Below are 18,483 nucleotides of genomic sequence, written 5' to 3' on the forward strand. Positions count from 1 at the left end.
GACACACGCTTATGCATATGCCAATTGATTTTTTTTTTTTAAAAAAATTTATTTTTAGAATTTAAAAAAAATAATATGGGTAGTTATGTTCCATAAGGCCCAGTTTGGTTCATGAGAAATGAGACTTGAGGATGGGAAATCAATTGCTTTCTCATATTAGACATGAGAAATCGTTGTCTGGTCTATGAGAAAATATGGGGAAAAGTGAAGTCATCCTCCTAATTTTTTATTTTCCCTCCTCATGGGAAAATTTGGGAAATGAGCCAATATTAAATAAACATTTTTTCATGACCATTTTGTCCTCATTAACAATTTAAAATTACAATATATCATTAAATGTATTTTTTTATTTGATTTAATATGCATATAATTGAAAATTTATACAAACTTTATTTTCCACTCATACTCAAAACAAACATGGAAAAAAAAATAAAGTGATATATCCGGGTTACTTTCTTAGCATTACCAAACGTAAGAAATGAATATTTCATTTCCCATCCCTTAGGAAACATGAAAAATGATTTTCCCTCAAATTCGTTCTGTGAACCAAACGGAGCCTAAAAGTAAGACATATTATTTGATTTTGTTTTTACTTTTTATTTTTTAAATATGAAAAATGTGAATTTACCATATTATCCTCATTTAATTAATAATTTCAATTCTTAATATTTGAATTAACCAAATACATTTTCTGGTATTTTGAATGTTTCACCATTCTCTGCATTTTGCTTTCTATAATTAAAATAGAGTGGTGATTTCTCCACTTCTATTTCTCCTATTTTATCCACTTACACTCTTTTTTTAGTTATAAGGAGTGGGGAAATCATTACCCTTAAAATAATAATTAACTATTATAAACTTAAAATATACTTTTTGTTGAACATCTTGTGAAGCATCATGTTGCAATGATTTTTTAATCTTTATCATCACGTCTAAATCTAACTATCCAACCCTTCATTATTATCCTTGACTCCACCCCCAAAAAAAAGGCACCAAAAAAAAAATCCAAGACTTTCTTGACAACTACCACCACATGGGCAAGGCGGCTCCTATAAATACCCAGCAGAGTGTTGCCTTATTTTCTCACTCCTGCAAAGCCATCATGGCCATCTCCTCTTTCTCTCTCTACTGTTTTCTCTCTCTTTGGCTAGGCCAGGCTCTTCTGCTTCAAGCTTCTCACCATGTTTACAGAAACCTTCAAACTTCCCTAGTAGCTGACTCACACCACCAAGTTAAAGAACCCTACAGAACTGGTTACCATTTCCAGCCTCCCAAGAATTGGATCAATGGTATATATATCTTCACCTACAAATTCTCTTCATTTCTGGCTTCTTTTTTTGTTTCTTTTCAGTTTTCATTTTTGTTCCTTCACCTGTCTTTGTCTATATTGTTTATAGCTCTAACATTTGTTTTTTTGCTTCTTGTTTTTGACATTTGACTTGTTCTGATTGTGGAATGGACAAATGGACTTGTTTGGTTGCTCTCAGATCCTAATGGTTAGTTTGGCTCTCTCTCTCTCTCTCTCTCTCTCTCTCTCTTATGCATTTTCTGGGTTTGGTTCATTTTCTATGAAACTATATATGTGATGATGCATTTGATTTGAATGAATGTCATAGCAAGTCAACCGGTCATGGTTGGTGGCTTTATATTCTTGCTGTTTATATTTTCAGTCACACTTTCTATATTCCTATTTTGGTTTGGGCTTTTTGGGCACTCTCTAATCTCAATGTGCTAATGCCTTGTTGTGTGTTGCTCTTTTTTCAGGGCCATTGATTTACAAGGGAATTTACCATCTATTCTATCAATACAACCCCAAAGGTGCAGTTTGGGGGAACATTGTGTGGGCCCACTCCACATCAACTGATCTTGTTAACTGGACCCCACATGATGCCGCCATCTACCCGTCGCAGCCGTCGGATATCAACGGCTGCTGGTCGGGATCCGCCACGATCCTCCCGGGGGCAAACCAGTCATTTTATACACCGGAATAAACCCCCAAAACCAACAAGTCCAAAACCTGGCCTATCCCAAGAACCTCTCAGACCCATACCTTAGGGAGTGGACCAAGGTCCCCCAAAATCCACTAATGGCACCCACCCAAGCCAACCAAATCAATGCAAGCTCATTTCGGGACCCAACCACTGCTTGGCTAGGCCCAGATAAGAGATGGAGGGTCATCATTGGAAGCAAGAGGGACCAAACGGGGTTTGCTATCCTGTACAGGAGCAAAGATTTCCTTAACTGGGTTAAGGCCAAACACCCACTTCACTCAGCAAAGAAAACTGGAATGTGGGAGTGTCCAGATTTTTATCCAGTCTCAATTAAGGGGCAAAATGGTCTTCACACATCAGAAAATGGTCCAGATGTGAAGCATGTGCTCAAGGCTAGCTTGGACAACACTAAGCGAGAGTACTATACGATTGGGACATATAACATTCACAAGGATATCTATATCCCGGATAAGGGCTCAGTGGAGAGTGACGCAGGCTTGAGATATGATTATGGGAAGTTTTATGCTTCAAAAACTTTCTTCGACAGTTCTAAGAACCGTAGGATATTGTGGGGCTGGATTAATGAATCTTCAAGTGTGGAGGATGATATCAAGAAGGGATGGTCTGGAATTCAGGTATAAAATAAACAAATAGCTATATGCACGAAAAGAAGTTGTGAATCTGAATTAACTCTTTTATGCACGTAACGTAAGTCTGATAAGAGAACATTACTCGCTACACGCATAACTGTTTTGATGAAGTTGTGTGATTTCTAACACTTATAAATTGGTCAAGGGACTAGACCTACCAACTACCCACTTGGGTCATCACAATCAATGCCTATTTGAATAGTCTTCAATTAGCTGTCTTGTGAATTTGTGAACTAAGCAATTTGCATTGACTTTTGCAGGCAATTCCAAGGAAAATCTGGCTTGATAAATCTGGAAAACAATTGGTACAATGGCCAGTAGCTGAAATAGAAAAGCTGCGTGAAAAGGGGGTCAAGTTGCCAAGCAGCGTGCTTAAGGGTGGATCGGTGCCTGAAGTACTTGGTGTCACAGCAGCACAGGTGGGTACTTTTTCCTTAAATTTTTTTATAATAGATTTTGAAATGTCACTTTGCCACGTTTTATATTAAAAAGCATTGTCAAAAATAAATTTGGTATTATTTGCTTTTGTTTTACAGGCAGATGTAGATATTACTTTTGAAATAAGTGATTTTAAGAAAGCAGAAGTTCTAGACCCAAGTTGGACAGACCCACAACTTTTGTGTAGCCAAAAGGATGCATCAGTTAAAGGAGGTTTAGGGCCATTTGGGTTACTAGTTTTGGCTTCAAAGGGCTTGAAAGAATACACAGCAGTATTCTACAGAATATTCAAAGGTCACAACAACAAATATGTGGTACTCCTCTGCAGTGACCAAAGCAGGTCTCCCTCTCCTCTCTCTCTCTCTCTAACAAAACTTCAAATTGTTAACTCCTTTTTTTTTTTTAATGTTTGTTTTGTTGTTTGGTTGGTAGGTCTTCCTTAAATCAGGATAATGATAAGACCACTTATGGGGCTTTTCTAAAGGTGGATCCTCTGCATGAGAAGCTCTCACTAAGAAGCTTGGTAAGTTGCTGTGAACCAATCAAATAGGGTTTCTTTTTTTTTATTATTATCAATTTATGCTATTCTTCTTTGTTGAAAAGTCAGTTGGATTCATGGGAAAGTTCTGTTGATTTTGAAAAGTCTTGCCCACCAGAAATTTCCATCAAACCTTGAGAATCTATCCGTATTTAGTTTCCTTGAAACTTTCATGCGCAAACTGACCCCACCTTCACGCTTTTACATTGACCACATTATATATGTTTGATTTTCAAATCAATATGGCTGAAATTAAATAAAAAGCACAACTCTAAAAGTATACAAAGCAACTTCTAACAGAGTTAAGATTTTGACCGTAAATGATGTGTTTGGGCTTTAAAAAGATGCCTATCGCACCATTTAAGTGCTAGGACCACCTTAGACTAGATTCTTTTCCATGAATCAAAATAGTTTAATATTTCTGATAGAGAAATGCTACGGTTAGTTGTGTGATTCGTGAATGCGTAACTAATTTATGTTATGATTACTGATGTATGTGAATCTCACTATCAGAGTCACGTAAATCTACTTTATGCCCATGGTTCCTACTCAGCAATGTGCATGCCTATACATTTTCAGTTCATCCTTTTTCTTTTACCCATTTCAGGATAATGAAATTTTGTCCTAATGCATTTGAAATTTTTACATCTTCTGCAGATAGATCACTCCGTAGTGGAGAGCTTTGCCGGACAAGGGAAGGCGTGCATCACAGCTAGAGTTTATCCCACATTGGCCATTGATGTTGATGCCCACTTGTATGCCTTCAATTATGGAACTGATGATGTAAAAATCACAGGAAGTGCATGGAGCTTGAAAACAGCAGAAATCAATTGAATTAATTATATATGACTAGTGGAGAGGACTCTTGGGAGAAGGAGAAGCAAAGCTTGGAAATATTATTCATTCTTATGATCTTGGTTCCACATAATTGAGTTTAATGACTATTAAAACTATTTGGTTCTGCTTAATAATTATATATCGAGATTGCTGCAAGTTTCCCACTAGCTTTCAATTGTTTACTACAACCTAGATATTATAAGAATTATAGTATATATCACTCTTTGTTAAATTATTGGGCCGCTCATTCTAACATGACATATTATACAAAAATCCTTATAAAGCCTATTTCGGAGAGAAAAATCCAAAACCCAAAACTAGTCACTTGCCATTTTCTAATTAGTTATTATAAAATTTTAACATAAAAGAAGAACTAATTAGAAAATAACGAGTGGCTGGTGTTGGATTTTTCTCTCCAAATAAACTCTATATGAGTTTTGGTATAATATGTCATGCTAAAATGGGGTTTTGAATAAAAATCTCTAAATTATTCTGATTTGATTTGATTTTTTTTACAAGAGATGATCTATAAATTGACAGTTCATACTATTAGATCACTGTAAATGGAGCTCAACAATTGGATATTTTTTCTTTTTCTTTAAAAGTGCTCAAGTATATATGATCATCAAGGGCCACAAAGAGCCAGTTTGTGGTGGCCTTTCCCTCTTCCTTGTAGTTGATTGAACTGAAAATTTTAATCAGAATAATCACAGCTTCCCTCTTCTTTGTTGTTGTTTATATTTTCCTTGGGTTAAGAACAATCACAATCTACATGCTGTAACTTTTATCCTCTCACTTAGTCTCCATTAGCTAGACCAGCCACAGCTTGGTTTCTCTTATATGTGTGCCCAAATAAAACCACACTATCCTTTCGTTTCTCAATGTTCCTCAAAACCACGAAAAATCCTTCCCTACCTCGGAGCTAATATCTCCCTTTCTTTGTTAAATCATGAAGAGAGATAAGAAGAAAGAGACACTAGCACCGGGACAGGGAAGTTTCTCTCCACAAGCACCATAAGACCAAGGTGCTGTTGAGCTTTAAGTCTCATCCCAACCTCTCCAAGAATTGGATCAATGGTATATCTACACCCATTTTTATTTTTATTTTTTTTGGAATTCACACATATCTTGATTTAACTTGCGACTCTTGACATTTTGTCTCTGGTTTCTTGGTTTTCTAGTTTGACGTGAATCTCCTGGTGGTCATGAATGGGACAAATGGGTGTGCACAGATCCTAATGGTCAGTTATTTTGAGGTCTTGCTATGATTTTAGGATATTTTTGCTAATCTTTTTAATAACTGTTGTGAATGTATCAAACCTATCTTCAGTCGCCCAACAATCCAAAACTTGGGTAAGCCTACACCCATCTCTGATTCATTCAGTTCATTGGGCCAATAGCACTGGAATCTGAGAGTTTTCAGGTTTTGATCCCGTGTCAATTTGACACATCGACAAATGGGTTTGAGGTTAAGCATGTCCTGAAAGCCAGCTTAGATGGTACTAAACATGAGCAGGGGATCACTGGGGGGTGATGCAGGGTTGAGATATGACTGGGAATTTTATGCAACTTCATGGTGATCCGCGAGGATGCAAAAGCGTAGCCGTTAATACATACCACGTGAGAGATGTGATTAGTAATATGGTCGGAAAATGTAAGAAATGTGCTTATCGGAGTGACAGGATGACAAAAGCATGTTGCATTTGCTATATTTAATAAACAAACAATGAAAGAGAAATGTATCAATAAATATACTTAGGGTTTCATAGGACATAGACAGCACTGGCCAACCTAAACATCCAACAGAAGCAATAAAACCCAAAGCACCAGAGGGTAACGATTTACCCCAAACAATACCAAGGAATATCAAACACTCAACTCTCAAGAAGCAGAAGCCACCCACGCAAGCCCGTCTATTCATAACTGTCACTATTGTTGCTTGCATTCGGGAGGGCGCTCTCCTTGCTGACCTTCCGCACCTTGTGCCCTACCACTTTTCTGCAATTGAACAGGGTAATTCAGGTAATAAGTCATTAACCCTGAGTGAGGGTTGCTGAAAATCTTAAAATTACAAAAATAAAAATAAAAGAACATACAACTGTTAAATCATCACACCTTAGATCCAGCAGATGGCTGCAAAATCCAATAAAAATGGATATATTAGCAGGCTTGACAACTTAAAACTTAATACAACATTCTAATATCATAATGAATGAAAACTGCAGATTGTATATGTTATGCCCTATCTATACATTTTTATTTATATATACCTTTTTCCTGCCCTTATCTTCCTCTTCCTCATCATCATCGTCATCGTCATCATCGTCCTCACCATCTTCCTCTTCTTCCTCCTCATCATCATCATCATTCTCATCAACGTCATCATCATCGTCATCTTCTAAATCTTCAAACTCATCCCCTTGAACAGCCTCTCCAGTGAACCATGATACTGCATGAGGAATGATTTTGTCTCGAATTGTTGAACTATACATAACACCAGTACCAAGTCAACAGAATACCAATACAAACTATAAGATAGGTAGGATGCCATACAGCTTCCCATGCATAGAAACTATGAGTACTTGGATGTGTCAATACAATGCCATTATTTACTTCTTGTGCATGACAATTTGTTTATGTAGAATGTGATGTACACAATATGTTATGTGATCCTTCTTCAAGCATCCTGAGTACATTGTCAATTTCCATCTCTTCCTAATGTTACAATTCCAGCTCTTTGAACTGCATTTTTAATTTACAAGACTCATCCCAACTAACTGATCAGACTTCACCAAATTCACAACAAATCCAATCTATAATACAAAATTATTGTTTTGCCAACATCTACTGCATTGCTAAATGTCAGAGAAACCACACAGTATGCATTAAAGAAGAAAAAATATCATTAACGTACCCAATATCATAATCCTGCTCCATCTGGCTTTGGAGTTCTTCAGCCTGTCACCGTAAAGTGTAAACATCAGAGTTTAAAATAACTTGCTTATATCATCATTAACCAGTTCAATAGCCTCGATATCATGAATGAAACCAAACTTACAGTATCATCATCGATATCATCATCGTCATCAGGGACCTGAGGAGGGCTAAAGAAGTTGAAGAAGCTTGGACAATCTTCAGTTTTGGTCATGGGCTTCGCATTCTTTGATCCCTTTCTTGGCTTCTTCTTGAGAAGCTTCTGTGTCAAGCTTTTCCCAGGATACCATTCAATCTCAGTCCTACAAGGTAACCCAACTTAAGAATTAGAGGGGAAAAAGGGGGAAAAATTCAGTAAAACAGATATGAAAATTACCCAATTGCCTTTTCTAAAATAGGCTCATTGTCCTCATCAATCATGTGATATATTTTTGACAGGACAGAATTTTTGAAATACGGATTAGGATCAAAGAAGAACTCCAGCTTGAATCCTTTTGGCTTGTCTATCCTACACCACTTGATATCTTTGAGATACTTGAGTGCACCTTCATCACGCTCTGTGATCTATTCCAGGAAACAGCTTATTATATTTCCATAATCAATTCAAGAAATGAGCACAGTAAATGACTAATAAAATCACCCACCTCCTCAGAAAGTACTTCATTAGTCTTCATTGCGGTGAGCCAAAAGTCAGGCACTCCTTTCTCTACATCAAAAGGAATAATCCAACATCAAACTCAAGGGTAGTGCATGAAATCATTAAAGATTTGAATTTTGAGAGGTACCTTCAGTGGCCTTATCTCCTTCTTGGTCTGGTGCATCTTCATTTTTCACTCCTTCGACTTCAGTTACACCATTAACAATGTCATATCTCTGCAATCAACCGTCACATTAACCAGAAAGGCACATACATCATCCTTGGATATAGCAGCACGTTTAAAGCCAATTCACAAAACTCAACTTCAGATGAATTTTAAACACGAAAATTTCTAAACTATAAGACTGCAAAGTAATAAGACCTAAATGCCTATTGAGAAACTGCATACCTTTATGTAGAGAGGTTCATAAAGCTTCTGGTATTTTGCTTCCAATGCAGCTTTCTCCTCAAAATATTTCTCTTCCAGCTCATCATGTTGGCCCTGCAAGATATGGACATATATGGGGTACTCAGGAGCTCTATGATTGAGCACAAATTTATTTCTACTGATCTTATTGTTTATTCTCAATCTTAGGTTATACTCATCCATAAAATTAGGATTTGGTACAAAAGTTCAGAATAACACTTATGTAATGAAATTTGAAGGCAGACAAACCTGTATCTCTCTCAAAACCTCAACACGCTTCCTGACCGAAGGTGGCAAAGTTTCCAATATGTCAGTATGCTGTCCAGCCAAGCTCTGAAGCTTATTCTGCACACAACACCAACAATGAGTAACTAAAAAAGAATTACCAGTAAGAAAATAGGACCCTGGCAGACCACACCAATAAGTGATTAAATTTTTTTAATAGAACTGTGGAAAGAAAAACTTGATCTTTTGGATTACTTTAAATTTACTAAATTTAATATAATTCAATTCATTTATATAAAAACTTTAAATTTACTATCCAAACCTACTGGAAGTCTTAAAAGAAAATAAAAAAACTTGTTTTTATTTCCACTACCAAACTTGAATTTTAACCATACGATGATCATCATAAGAACCACAAGAAACAGCAACCACATATCTTTCTTGCTATTGAAAAAATTACAACATGGCAAAAGAACCTCACCTTAAGAGCATTAACAAGACCAGCACGATCCTCTGCACTAAGAGCTATACACAAAAGCCAAACAAAGAGTTCAAATTCAAAGTACTGCAATAACAAAATGCCAATAAAATTCTCAAGTTCACCACACAAAGGCCTTAAAAATAGTTCCACAGCCAAATTCCAATTGCAAAATGAGATAAAGAAACCAAAATTAAGCTTCAGGGTTTTTGCTTTCACGCAAGAGAATTCAAATAATTTCCCCTTACACATACAATAGGGTTTAACATGTGAGATAAGGTATTACCGGCGGCAGCGGCGGGGAGGGAGGAGCCGAGGTCGGACATGTCGAAGGTATCTTTGTTGCTGCTCATTTTGAAAACTTGTTTGGGAAGCGAGAAAATACAAAACCCTAGGGAAAGAAAGAGAGGGAAAGTGGAGAGAAAAAGGGAGGGAGATTGAGAAGCGAGTCTTTCTCTCAGTCTCTCGTCTCGTGGCTAAACCTAGGAGAAGTTGTTTTATACTGTGGGGGGTGGGGCCCGTCGGCTCCACGAACCAATTGGGTGAGTTTGAAATAGCCACTGACAAGTCACAGCAACTGACAATCTCTCTCTCTCTCTCTCTCTCTCTCTCTCTCTCTCTCTAGAGGCTTTAGTTTGTACTCAAAACATGAAACCACCTCCGCCAATTTGGTGTTTATCTGTTAATCAGTGTTTGTGGAGATGAAGGGGAAGAGCCAAATTTATAATGGTAGAGAGGCTTAGAATCCAAATCAGTGTGAAATTCTTTTGTGCAGTGGTATGGTAAACACTACGTGGCATATCGATATTGTGTTACAAAAACCTACACAATTTTGTGCAGTGATAACACTACACATGGCATATCGATGTTGTGTTACAAAAACCTACTAATTTTGTGGCATATCGATGTTGTGTGGCATATCGATGTTGTGTTACAAAAACCTACCAATTTTGTGGCATATCAACGTTGTGTTACAAAAGCCTACCCAATTTTGTGCATTGATAACACCATGTACGTGGCATATGGATGTTGTGTTACAAAAATCTACCCAATTTTGTGCATTGATAACATTACACAGCATACCGAATCACCGATGTTGCGTTACAAAAACCTACCCAATTGTGTGTAGTGGTAACACTATGTGGCATACCGACGTCATGCTACAAGAACCTACCCAATTGTGTAATGCATACAATCATTAATATATGTCCGTAAGTCGAATACACTATGTGGCATACCGACGTCATGCTACAAGAACCTACCCAATTGTAATGCATACAATCATTAATATATGTCCGTAAGTCGAATACATGGAGATTTTAGAGCGTGAGTGGATTCGATTACATTTTAGAGCGTGAGTGGATTCGATTACATTGTAGAGCGTGAGTGGATCCGGAGCATCACATGACATGTCAGCGTAGTGTCAATGTCACACATAACAATTTTTCCATTTATGCATAGGCTTTTAAGATAATTATGTGTTACTCTCCATAAAAGCAATTCCCATAGCCTAAATTTGGAAATATTTTCTGGCATATAACGGGTATATACAATGCTCCTCTCGAGTTGAGTTGTGAGAAGAGGGGAACGTTATATACACCTGTACATGGATTTCCATCACTTTCCTTCCTTTGTGGTCAAATAAGTATCATCGCACTGAACTACCAAGTTGAAGATCATAAGAATAGCTGGCCTGGGATACCTGTAAAGAGCAAAAAGCAAGAGAATATCCAACTTTCTATACAGGGCTGAGGCGCCACAGAATTGATCATTTTATTGGACTCTTACCTACATGCCCTTAATCATTGAAAATAAAAGAAAGAAGAACAAAACAATTGAGAAATGTGTAAGATATGATTTCACTTTGATAGTTACTTTCATGTAAAAATTGACTATCAACAACTTTGCCTATTGCTGCAACTTTGGTTTCAACGCTTCAATGACAGCTGAAAAGTCCTCGTCGCTGAGCCCATGTGATTTTGCTACCTTGTATAGTTCATTTGCAGTCGCTGCGATTGGCGTGGATTGGGAAACAGATTCTGCTAATCCCAAAGCAAGCCTCAGGTCCTGCAAGCATTTATGAACGTGTACAATTAGGTCGGGGGTTAATGATTTAGTGTAAGGCAGTGAGGCAACTTAACACACCTTTTGTTGATGCTTCAAGGGAAATGCAGTAGGATAGAGGGACTGAATCATTGATGGGCCCTTGACCGAGTACATTGGTGCACTAATGGCTCCTTGTGAGACGACCTGCAAAACCACGGGAATGCAATGATTTCATACTTCTTGGGATTTTTTCCTTCTTTCTGGTACATAAAAACAATTTTATCAATGAGAAAATGAAGAACAAGCAACCCTTCAAGGACAATAACTCAAAGAACCTAAATTAAAATACAGCATACAGAAAATAAAAGATAGAGAGAGAACACCATCTCTCATAAAATCTCTCCAATCAGGCTCCTTTCTAGCCAATTAATCTGCCTCTCCATTACAGATCAGTTTTCATTAAGGGTCTGTTTGGATGAGGAACTTGAACAAGGAATTGGAATCAGTTGTCTGAATGAAACATCTCGCCCATTAATGTCACTGTGAATCATTATGAACATGGACAATGCTGCTGCTTCTTTTTATCGAACATGGGCAATGCCTTTTTTTTATTGAACATGGGCAATGCCTTTTTTATTTATTTATCGAACATGGGCAATGCTTTAGCTCTATAAACCTCGATACTCTTTAGTCCATTCCCAGATGGAAGAATCATTCTCTACATGGGTCATAGATTCAAAGCCCTAAACTGTTGAAATTGGTAAGTTAATCGGTCACTAAATCACTTATCAACTTTGCCTCATCACCTAAAATTTGATAAAAAGAAAAGAAAAACTTAAAGAGACAGAGACGTTTAAATGATTACAATCTGGTTCAAAGTAAAATATTGAATCACGAGGAGTTTCATAAAAGGTAATATAAAGAAAACAATGCAGAAAGATTAGGCATGTTCTGGAGAGTACCTCAACTAGTACTTTTGGGTCCAGTCCTATTTTCTCAGTGAGAAGCAAGCCTTCAGAAAATGATGCCATCATACTAGAAATTGTAGAAAAAGGTTAAAAGGATACACTGTGATCAATACAACCAAAAAATAAAGGAATTACCTGAAATGAAACACTGCATTACCTTCCCATGATCATGTTCACAACAAGTTTCATAGCAGCACCATTTCCGACATCCCCAAGGTAAAATCTTGACTGGATGGAATTGTTAACATAAGCATAAAATAGAAACGGGTAACTGGATGGATAGGTGAAGAAGAGCCAATACCTTCCCCATGACATCTAAAAGCGGTGCTGCTATTTCATAGAGAGATTTGTCACCTGAAAGATTTCAACTTTGATTCAGTTTCTCTGAGGTCCCTCCACATGCTATGGAACATGAAACTTTAAAGGGCAAAAAGAGTTACATGTTGAAAAATAGATGATATTTGAAGTGTACTGATGTTATTACTAGAAAAAGATCCTTGAACACATTCAATGACAAATATAATCAACACAATCTTGCAAATGACTACTTACAAATTCCATTCATTTACTTTCTTTTCTTTTCTTTTTTTTGGGGTGTTGGTGTTGGTGACAGGAATAAGCATAAATAAATGGTTCAGAAATGCAATAACGAAAACAACAAGATTGCATGCCTGCAGTGAGAAATATTAGTTGTCCATCTTCTGCTGGCTTTTTTGAGCCCGAAACTGGAGCCTAAAGAAAAAACACCAATACTTGGATTTAGTCATGCTTAAACTTAAAGAATGAAATTGTACAGACGCATTGCACATATTTTAGAAATAAAGCTAATAAACGGCTTGCCTCCAAAAATGATGCCCCAGTAGATTTGATATGTCCACTAATCAATTTTGAAGTTGCACCATCAACAGTTGAAACATCCACATACCTGTAGATGTCCATAGAGAGTAACATAAATGCTGTTGACCAGCTTAGGAAGAATATATTTGAGGAAATCAAAGGTTGAAGGAAGTTGTGTTTGGTGAAGTATGTACCACAATAATTAGCTTTGTGGAAGGTGAACTGAGAAATAAACAGCAAGAACTTAAACTTTGAAAAGAAAAGTGGAAAAACTGCACAGTTTTCAGAAAACATATATCCTGATATGAAACCATTCAACACTTTTATTGTTTAGCACTAACTCAAGATTCATGATTTGGAACACTAAAATTGCTTATGTTCAAGGGATGCATTCATCAAATATTACCCTTTGCCTGAACTCATCCCATTCGCAGCTCCATGCTTCCCCATAGCAACATCAACCTGAGTTAAAAGAAGCAATAAGTTCCTCCAACTGTGGTAGCAGAGTAAGCAAGGAAAAACCTAAATGAAAACAAACGCACAGCACTTTCAGGGTCAGCAAGCATGGCAAATGTGACATCACAAGATGCAGCGACTTCCTCAGGAGAGGGTTTATATCTGCATAACCATTTAGTTAAATGAGATAACCCACTTGTGGCTTTTGAAAGGTGCAGATAAAAGAAAACTACCAATAAACAACTAATCTATAAGAAATTTTGTTGTTGGTGAGTCTACTAGTACTGAAAACAACTGAATGTCATGATGTTAAGAAGAAGGTCTCAAGGATGTCATTCAAACATTATCAAGATTTTAATCATCTATGCCGAGGGGCATTATTCTAAAGGATGTGAGAGCACAAAGCAATATTCATTTGATATCCAGTACATTACTTACTTTGCACCTAAGCTGATGAGTGGATCACATTTGCTCTTGGTCCTATTCCAAACAGTCACATCACACCTATAAAATTCCAAATAGTTAACATAAAACATAAAACCTTAACAGGGACTTTTTTCTAACCATTCAAACAAGAATGAATGAACATCGTCAAATGTTGAAAATCCATACCCAGATTTTATGAGGTTCTGTGCCATCGGAGAACCCATAATTCCGAGGCCAAGGAAACCCACACGAGTTGGCAATTCATCTGCATGAATTTTAAAATACCAAGCTCAGTGGATGGCATAAAGATGTAGCAGAAGACTCTACAAAATATCTAATACCTTAGTGATTCTGAAAGTTCTGTTTAATATTCAGTGTAAAATGTGAAAAATTCTATCCTTTGCAACTTTGGAACACCATCTCCCCCACAACCCATTTGCATGCTAAGCTCAATTGTTGGTTTATGTTTTTTTTTATTTAAAAATTATTATTATTGGGAAAAATAAGAACTACCCAGTAAAATAATATGAAGAGACATTAAGAAAATACCTTTGGATGAAGCATTGGATGCTTGAGAAGTGAAAGCCTTGAAAGAAAATGAAAGTGGTTTTGTTGGGAATGAGTAAGCAGGTCTCCCTCCAAAGTGTTTAGGAAGATGAGGGCAAAAGCTTGAACACATTGCCATGGCAGTGGAAGATAAATGGTGACAGTCAGTGGTCTTGACCAAAAACGACATAACCACACCTATCTAAAATACTTTGGTCTTTCCGTTTCAAGGGCTCATTGAAGGAAAGCTCGCATTTCTATGCTAAACTTGGTTGTTTGGGTAGACACAGAGACGCAGGCACCAAGAGATTCTGGACACAATCAAAACTTGGCCGGGTTAATCCTATTCCCATATTGGCAGGCCCACGTTTCCAATTTGTCCAATTGCTAATTATTTTAATTTTTTCTATGGCTCAATACAAGCTACGAATTTACAAGAAAGTTAGAATTTACAATAAGGAACTTTCTAGTCAGGCCGTATCTAAAGCCAATCATGTAAACTTTTGTCGCGTGACAGCGTGTGATTGAACTTAAATACAGTCACAATTGCATTTCCAATATAGCAGAGGGCAAACTGCAAACCATATACCGGAAAAACACATTTGGCTTGTTGTATAGGTCAGAAAAGCTAAAAGCGCACAACGAATGAAACCTGTTCAAACTTCAAAGATGGCCAAAATCCGTAACTTACAGTTACTCAGGTACTCGACTACCCTCTGCTTTTTCAACTTCCTTTTTAGCCAAACCAAAGAAGAGCACACAACACAGACCAACCCTAAATGTTCTAAACGATGCTTAAAACTACAAGCAACTGATAAGACATTTCAATCAAAAACATCCCTGGGATTAAAAGTTGTGACATAAATAAGCTATAGCATTTCTATATGGCTTGCAAAAAAGTTGATCTGCACATTAATTTTCTTTACAGAGTGTGCAAGGATCGTAGAAAACCTCCTATCAGAGACCCATTTATGCTGGCAAAGTTGTCATTTGCTTCCTCTTCCAAATCAACCGGTCTAATAGGGCAAAGTACCACAAATTTTAATCAGAGTTTTTTTTTTTCACAATTACAGCAAATTTTGTTGACGCTCTCAGGCAGCGACTGAGGAAAGTTCACTATGCTCCAACAGTCAGTGGACGCTGATTACAAAGTATGAAGTCGACAAAAAATTTCCTCACTTTTGATAAGGATGATATCTTCCGGTCGTAGAACCACCATTCCGATCATATCCTCTACCAGAACCATAACTTCCACCACCGCTACCACCACCACGGCCAACAGCACCATTTCCATACCCTCTACCACCACCATAGGCAGTATTCCCACCATAACCAGCAGGCATGCCATATCCACTGGCTGCATATCCAGCATTGCCGTACATGGGTCCACCATACCCAAATCCATATCCATATCCACCATAGCCACCGTAGAAACCCGCATAGCTTCCAGCATAGTTTCCAGCATAGTTGTTGTAAGTACCATAGGTGGGATACCCACCCCCACCATAGCCCCTGCTCATTTTTCCATTGTACCGACTTGCAGAATTATATGCACCATATCCAGCTGCAGTACCACCTAAGCCACCATATGACTTGGGAGCACTGCCACTGAAATCACCACCACCCCTTTTAGGTTCAGCCTTTTTTATTTCCACCTACATTTAACATTAAAGTGCCAACGTTATAAACATTTCATCCAGAAACCATACATGAAAAGATATACTAATCAATCTTTAACTTGTACCTGTTTGCCTCCAAGTTCATGTATCTTGCCCTCAGAAAATACCTTGTCAAGAGCATCTTCATTCTCAAAAGTGACAAACCCAAACCCTCTAGACCTCCCAGTTTTATGATCTACCATAATCTGGTGCTCAACAATGCTACCATATGTAGAGAAATATTCCCCCAACTCATCTACAATGTTTTACCATAATGTCAAAAAAGGAAAGTAAAAAAAATTATTGCAATCATAATAAAAATATGAAGTAGGTTCTACTATACCATCAGTCAAAGACGTTGGTATTCCACCAACAAAAATCTTCTTTCTTTTCGATATCCCCTTAAACCCCATATCCTCCCTCGGAACTGTCCTCTTCACCTCCACCTGGTATAAAATATTTCAACACCAATTGGGTAACAGAGTCAGACAAAACTATCCAACAATCTATTCGAAGTTTTGGGAAAATTATGACACTATATTATTAGGCACTAGGACAATGAATGTTTACCACTCTGCCATCTATGACATGTTCTTCCTCCAAAACCGAATCAACAACCACTGGATCAGCAAATGTTACAAACCCAAACCCCCTTGGCCTCCCAGAATGTTTATCAATCATTATAACAGAATCTGCTATTTCTCCATACTTGCTGAAGTAATTGGTAAAGGCCTCTGAAAGGAAAATCATCAGAAAATCGGATAAGGATAAAGGGGGAGTTAATACTATTCACAATGAAACAGGTCAGGAAATAAATGAGAGTAGCTCAAATTCCAGCTCCTTTCCCTCCATAAAAGAAAGTGAAGTTTGAAGAAGGAAATTGAATTGGCAACAGGACCATAAAACGACTAAAATAATCTATCATAATTAACTAACAGCAACAAATTCTATGACGTACTTTAGCGGCAAGCCAAAAATTATGTGAGAGAGTAACTAAGTAAACAGTCTAAAAAGAAACAGAAGACAGATTAATGGTGTGTTTGATTTTCTTATTCATAGAAATTAATGAAAATCATATCAGCCAATTGCACTTTCTCCATAGCATTTAATAGAAATTTTTAAAACGAAAACTATTTCGTATGTTCTCGTCCAGAGGAAATTCTAGAAAACTCCAGATGGCCAATACGGCACACAAAAATACACCAGATGGCCATATTCAACAAACAAACACAACTAATCTAGTAGATGCCGGAATCTACAACATGAAATGAAAAGTAAAGCAACAAGCTTTGAATTCTTGGATATCTCAAACAAATAAATCCAGTTTCATTCAGAGTAACAACGGCTTACAAAAAGATAGGCTTGATCACCAGTATGAAGAAACACAAAATGTACAATCCATGGCATCAATATGACCCCAGATGTGAAACTACGTTAAACTATGTTCGTTTCCAATTTACAAGTAAAAACACGAAATCAAAAGCTTAACCAAATACCTTCAGTCGTCTCCCAAGAAACGCCTCCTACAAATAGTTTTCTACCACATAAGAAAGCAAACCCAAGTGTTACTCTCTCATTCTACCCTCAATTATATTCACAAGAATTGAAATTTCTATCAAGAAAAACTGTAACTTTAAAACTCAAAACCCAACTAACCCCGCAGCCGAATCACGATGATTGAATGAATCCCTAAACTCATTGCCTTCACTATCTACGTTATGGTTCGTTTCAAAACCACGCCCCGAATCAAATTGTTGCTCTGGTGGTTGTTCAAATTCTTCATATTGTTGCTCTGGTGGTTGTTCAAATTCTTCGTTTCCATTGTAAGCGATTTGGTTGTCGTCGAAACGACTGCGTTCATGAAAATCTTCCATTTGTTCTTAGGCCCAAATTTCCTCTCCACCTTTTTGATACCTATAGACCTGCAAAGGAATCAATTTGTGGGCAACCAAGCCTTAGCTTAGCTTGCAATTATGCCATTGGATTGGCTTAAATCCTCAAAGCAAGCAGTGCGATGAACCCTAAGATTCGGATTTGAGTTAGTTACCTTATTAGCTAGGTTTTTTGTGAGAGTGTTGGAAGTTGGAATTGAAATTGGATTCTGTGGTTGCAGAGAAACCCTAGCTTGAAACGGCGCCGTCGGGCGAGAACCGGACATGAATTTAAAATTTCAATTTTGCATTTTCAGATATTTATATTGAAGCTGAGCAAGGAAAAACGCAGCATATATAAAACTTCCGTCGCACAATACGTCGTCGTTCTGGTTTTTTTGTTTTTTAATATAAATTTTATGGGTCTTTTCATAACCAGTAAAACTTGAATACATGAGATGGGTGTGTTGAATTCGATCTCTAACCAAAAAGAAAATTTATTTACCCTTGAATTTGAATC

At 37.2% G+C, this 18,483-nt stretch overlaps 4 protein-coding genes and 1 long non-coding RNA gene across 8 annotated transcripts; 2 read left to right on the top strand and 3 right to left on the bottom strand.

Moving 5' to 3' along the window:
• Positions 1–1,764: 1,764 nt before the first annotated feature.
• Positions 1,765–4,610, top strand: LOC103327693 (beta-fructofuranosidase, insoluble isoenzyme CWINV1-like). Its single transcript, XM_008230056.3, has 5 exons — positions 1,765–2,626; positions 2,902–3,060; positions 3,178–3,419; positions 3,512–3,602; positions 4,275–4,610. Exons 1-5 carry the CDS (start codon positions 2,087–2,089, stop codon positions 4,449–4,451), a joined length of 1,209 nt encoding a protein of 402 aa, XP_008228278.2. The 5' UTR covers positions 1,765–2,086; the 3' UTR covers positions 4,452–4,610.
• Positions 4,611–5,390: 780 nt separating this feature from the next.
• Positions 5,391–5,826, top strand: LOC148917946 (uncharacterized). Of its 2 annotated transcripts, XR_016126148.1 has the most exons (3): positions 5,391–5,531; positions 5,636–5,695; positions 5,785–5,826. It is a non-coding gene; the product is annotated as an uncharacterized LOC148917946 (long non-coding RNA). The 2 variants fall into 2 exon arrangements; XR_016126147.1 differs by having other exon boundaries at positions 5,636–5,826.
• A 312-nt stretch (positions 5,827–6,138) lies between these two features.
• Positions 6,139–9,854, bottom strand: NAP1;4 (nucleosome assembly protein1;4). 2 transcript variants are annotated; one of them, XM_008230055.2, is made up of 12 exons: positions 9,442–9,854; positions 9,159–9,202; positions 8,702–8,797; positions 8,435–8,527; positions 8,174–8,261; positions 8,033–8,094; positions 7,765–7,952; positions 7,513–7,690; positions 7,369–7,412; positions 6,725–6,938; positions 6,570–6,587; positions 6,139–6,452 (listed from the first exon to the last, which is right to left on the bottom strand). In XM_008230055.2, the coding sequence occupies exons 1-12, from the start codon at positions 9,506–9,508 to the stop codon at positions 6,384–6,386; spliced, it is 1,161 nt and encodes a 386-aa protein (XP_008228277.2). In that variant the 5' UTR covers positions 9,509–9,854; the 3' UTR covers positions 6,139–6,383. The 2 variants fall into 2 exon arrangements, with proteins under 2 accessions (XP_008228277.2, XP_088906722.1); XM_089050596.1 differs by having other exon boundaries at positions 6,551–6,587.
• A 970-nt stretch (positions 9,855–10,824) lies between these two features.
• Positions 10,825–14,786, bottom strand: GLYR2 (glyoxylate reductase 2). Of its 2 annotated transcripts, none has more exons than XM_008230054.2 (12): positions 14,438–14,786; positions 14,075–14,153; positions 13,901–13,966; positions 13,549–13,624; positions 13,413–13,468; positions 13,010–13,094; positions 12,841–12,901; positions 12,471–12,523; positions 12,327–12,397; positions 12,164–12,236; positions 11,301–11,405; positions 10,825–11,222 (listed from the first exon to the last, which is right to left on the bottom strand). In XM_008230054.2, exons 1-12 carry the CDS (start codon positions 14,622–14,624, stop codon positions 11,064–11,066), a joined length of 1,071 nt encoding a protein of 356 aa, XP_008228276.2. In that variant the 5' UTR covers positions 14,625–14,786; the 3' UTR covers positions 10,825–11,063. The 2 variants fall into 2 exon arrangements, with proteins under 2 accessions (XP_008228276.2, XP_088906723.1); XM_089050597.1 differs by having other exon boundaries at positions 11,301–11,461; positions 14,438–14,785.
• Positions 14,787–15,238: 452 nt separating this feature from the next.
• On the bottom strand, positions 15,239–18,370 carry LOC103327690 (RNA-binding (RRM/RBD/RNP motifs) family protein). The gene is made up of 7 exons (XM_008230053.3): positions 18,140–18,370; positions 17,749–18,014; positions 17,589–17,629; positions 16,663–16,826; positions 16,436–16,538; positions 16,179–16,348; positions 15,239–16,089 (listed from the first exon to the last, which is right to left on the bottom strand). Exons 2-7 carry the CDS (start codon positions 17,964–17,966, stop codon positions 15,610–15,612), a joined length of 1,176 nt encoding a protein of 391 aa, XP_008228275.2. The 5' UTR covers positions 17,967–18,014; positions 18,140–18,370; the 3' UTR covers positions 15,239–15,609.
• Positions 18,371–18,483: the final 113 nt, after the last annotated feature.

This window comes from Prunus mume, linkage group LG4, assembly GCF_029339155.1.
Source record: "Prunus mume cultivar Tortuosa linkage group LG4, ASM2933915v1, whole genome shotgun sequence".
Lineage (NCBI taxonomy): Eukaryota > Viridiplantae > Streptophyta > Magnoliopsida > Rosales > Rosaceae > Prunus > Prunus mume.

Coding starts and splice junctions, on each gene's coding strand:
- LOC103327693 (XM_008230056.3), top strand. CDS start 2,087: ATGGCACCCACCCAAGCCAACCAAATCAATGCAAGCTCATTTCGGGAC. Junction 2,627..2,901: donor AGGGATGGTCTGGAATTCAG/GTATAAAATAAA, acceptor TGACTTTTGCAG/GCAATTCCAAGGAAAATCTG. Junction 3,603..4,274: donor AGCTCTCACTAAGAAGCTTG/GTAAGTTGCTGT, acceptor CATCTTCTGCAG/ATAGATCACTCCGTAGTGGA.
- GLYR2 (XM_008230054.2), bottom strand. CDS start 14,624: ATGTCGTTTTTGGTCAAGACCACTGACTGTCACCATTTATCTTCCACT. Junction 14,154..14,437: donor ATCCAATGCTTCATCCAAAG/GTATTTTCTTAA, acceptor AAATTCATGCAG/ATGAATTGCCAACTCGTGTG. Junction 13,625..13,900: donor CTCATCAGCTTAGGTGCAAA/GTAAGTAATGTA, acceptor ATGGTTATGCAG/ATATAAACCCTCTCCTGAGG.
- LOC103327690 (XM_008230053.3), bottom strand. CDS start 17,966: ATGGAAGATTTTCATGAACGCAGTCGTTTCGACGACAACCAAATCGCT. Junction 16,827..17,588: donor TTCTTGGGAGACGACTGAAG/GTATTTGGTTAA, acceptor TTTTCCTTTCAG/AGGCCTTTACCAATTACTTC. Junction 16,349..16,435: donor ACCAACGTCTTTGACTGATG/GTATAGTAGAAC, acceptor AAAACATTGTAG/ATGAGTTGGGGGAATATTTC.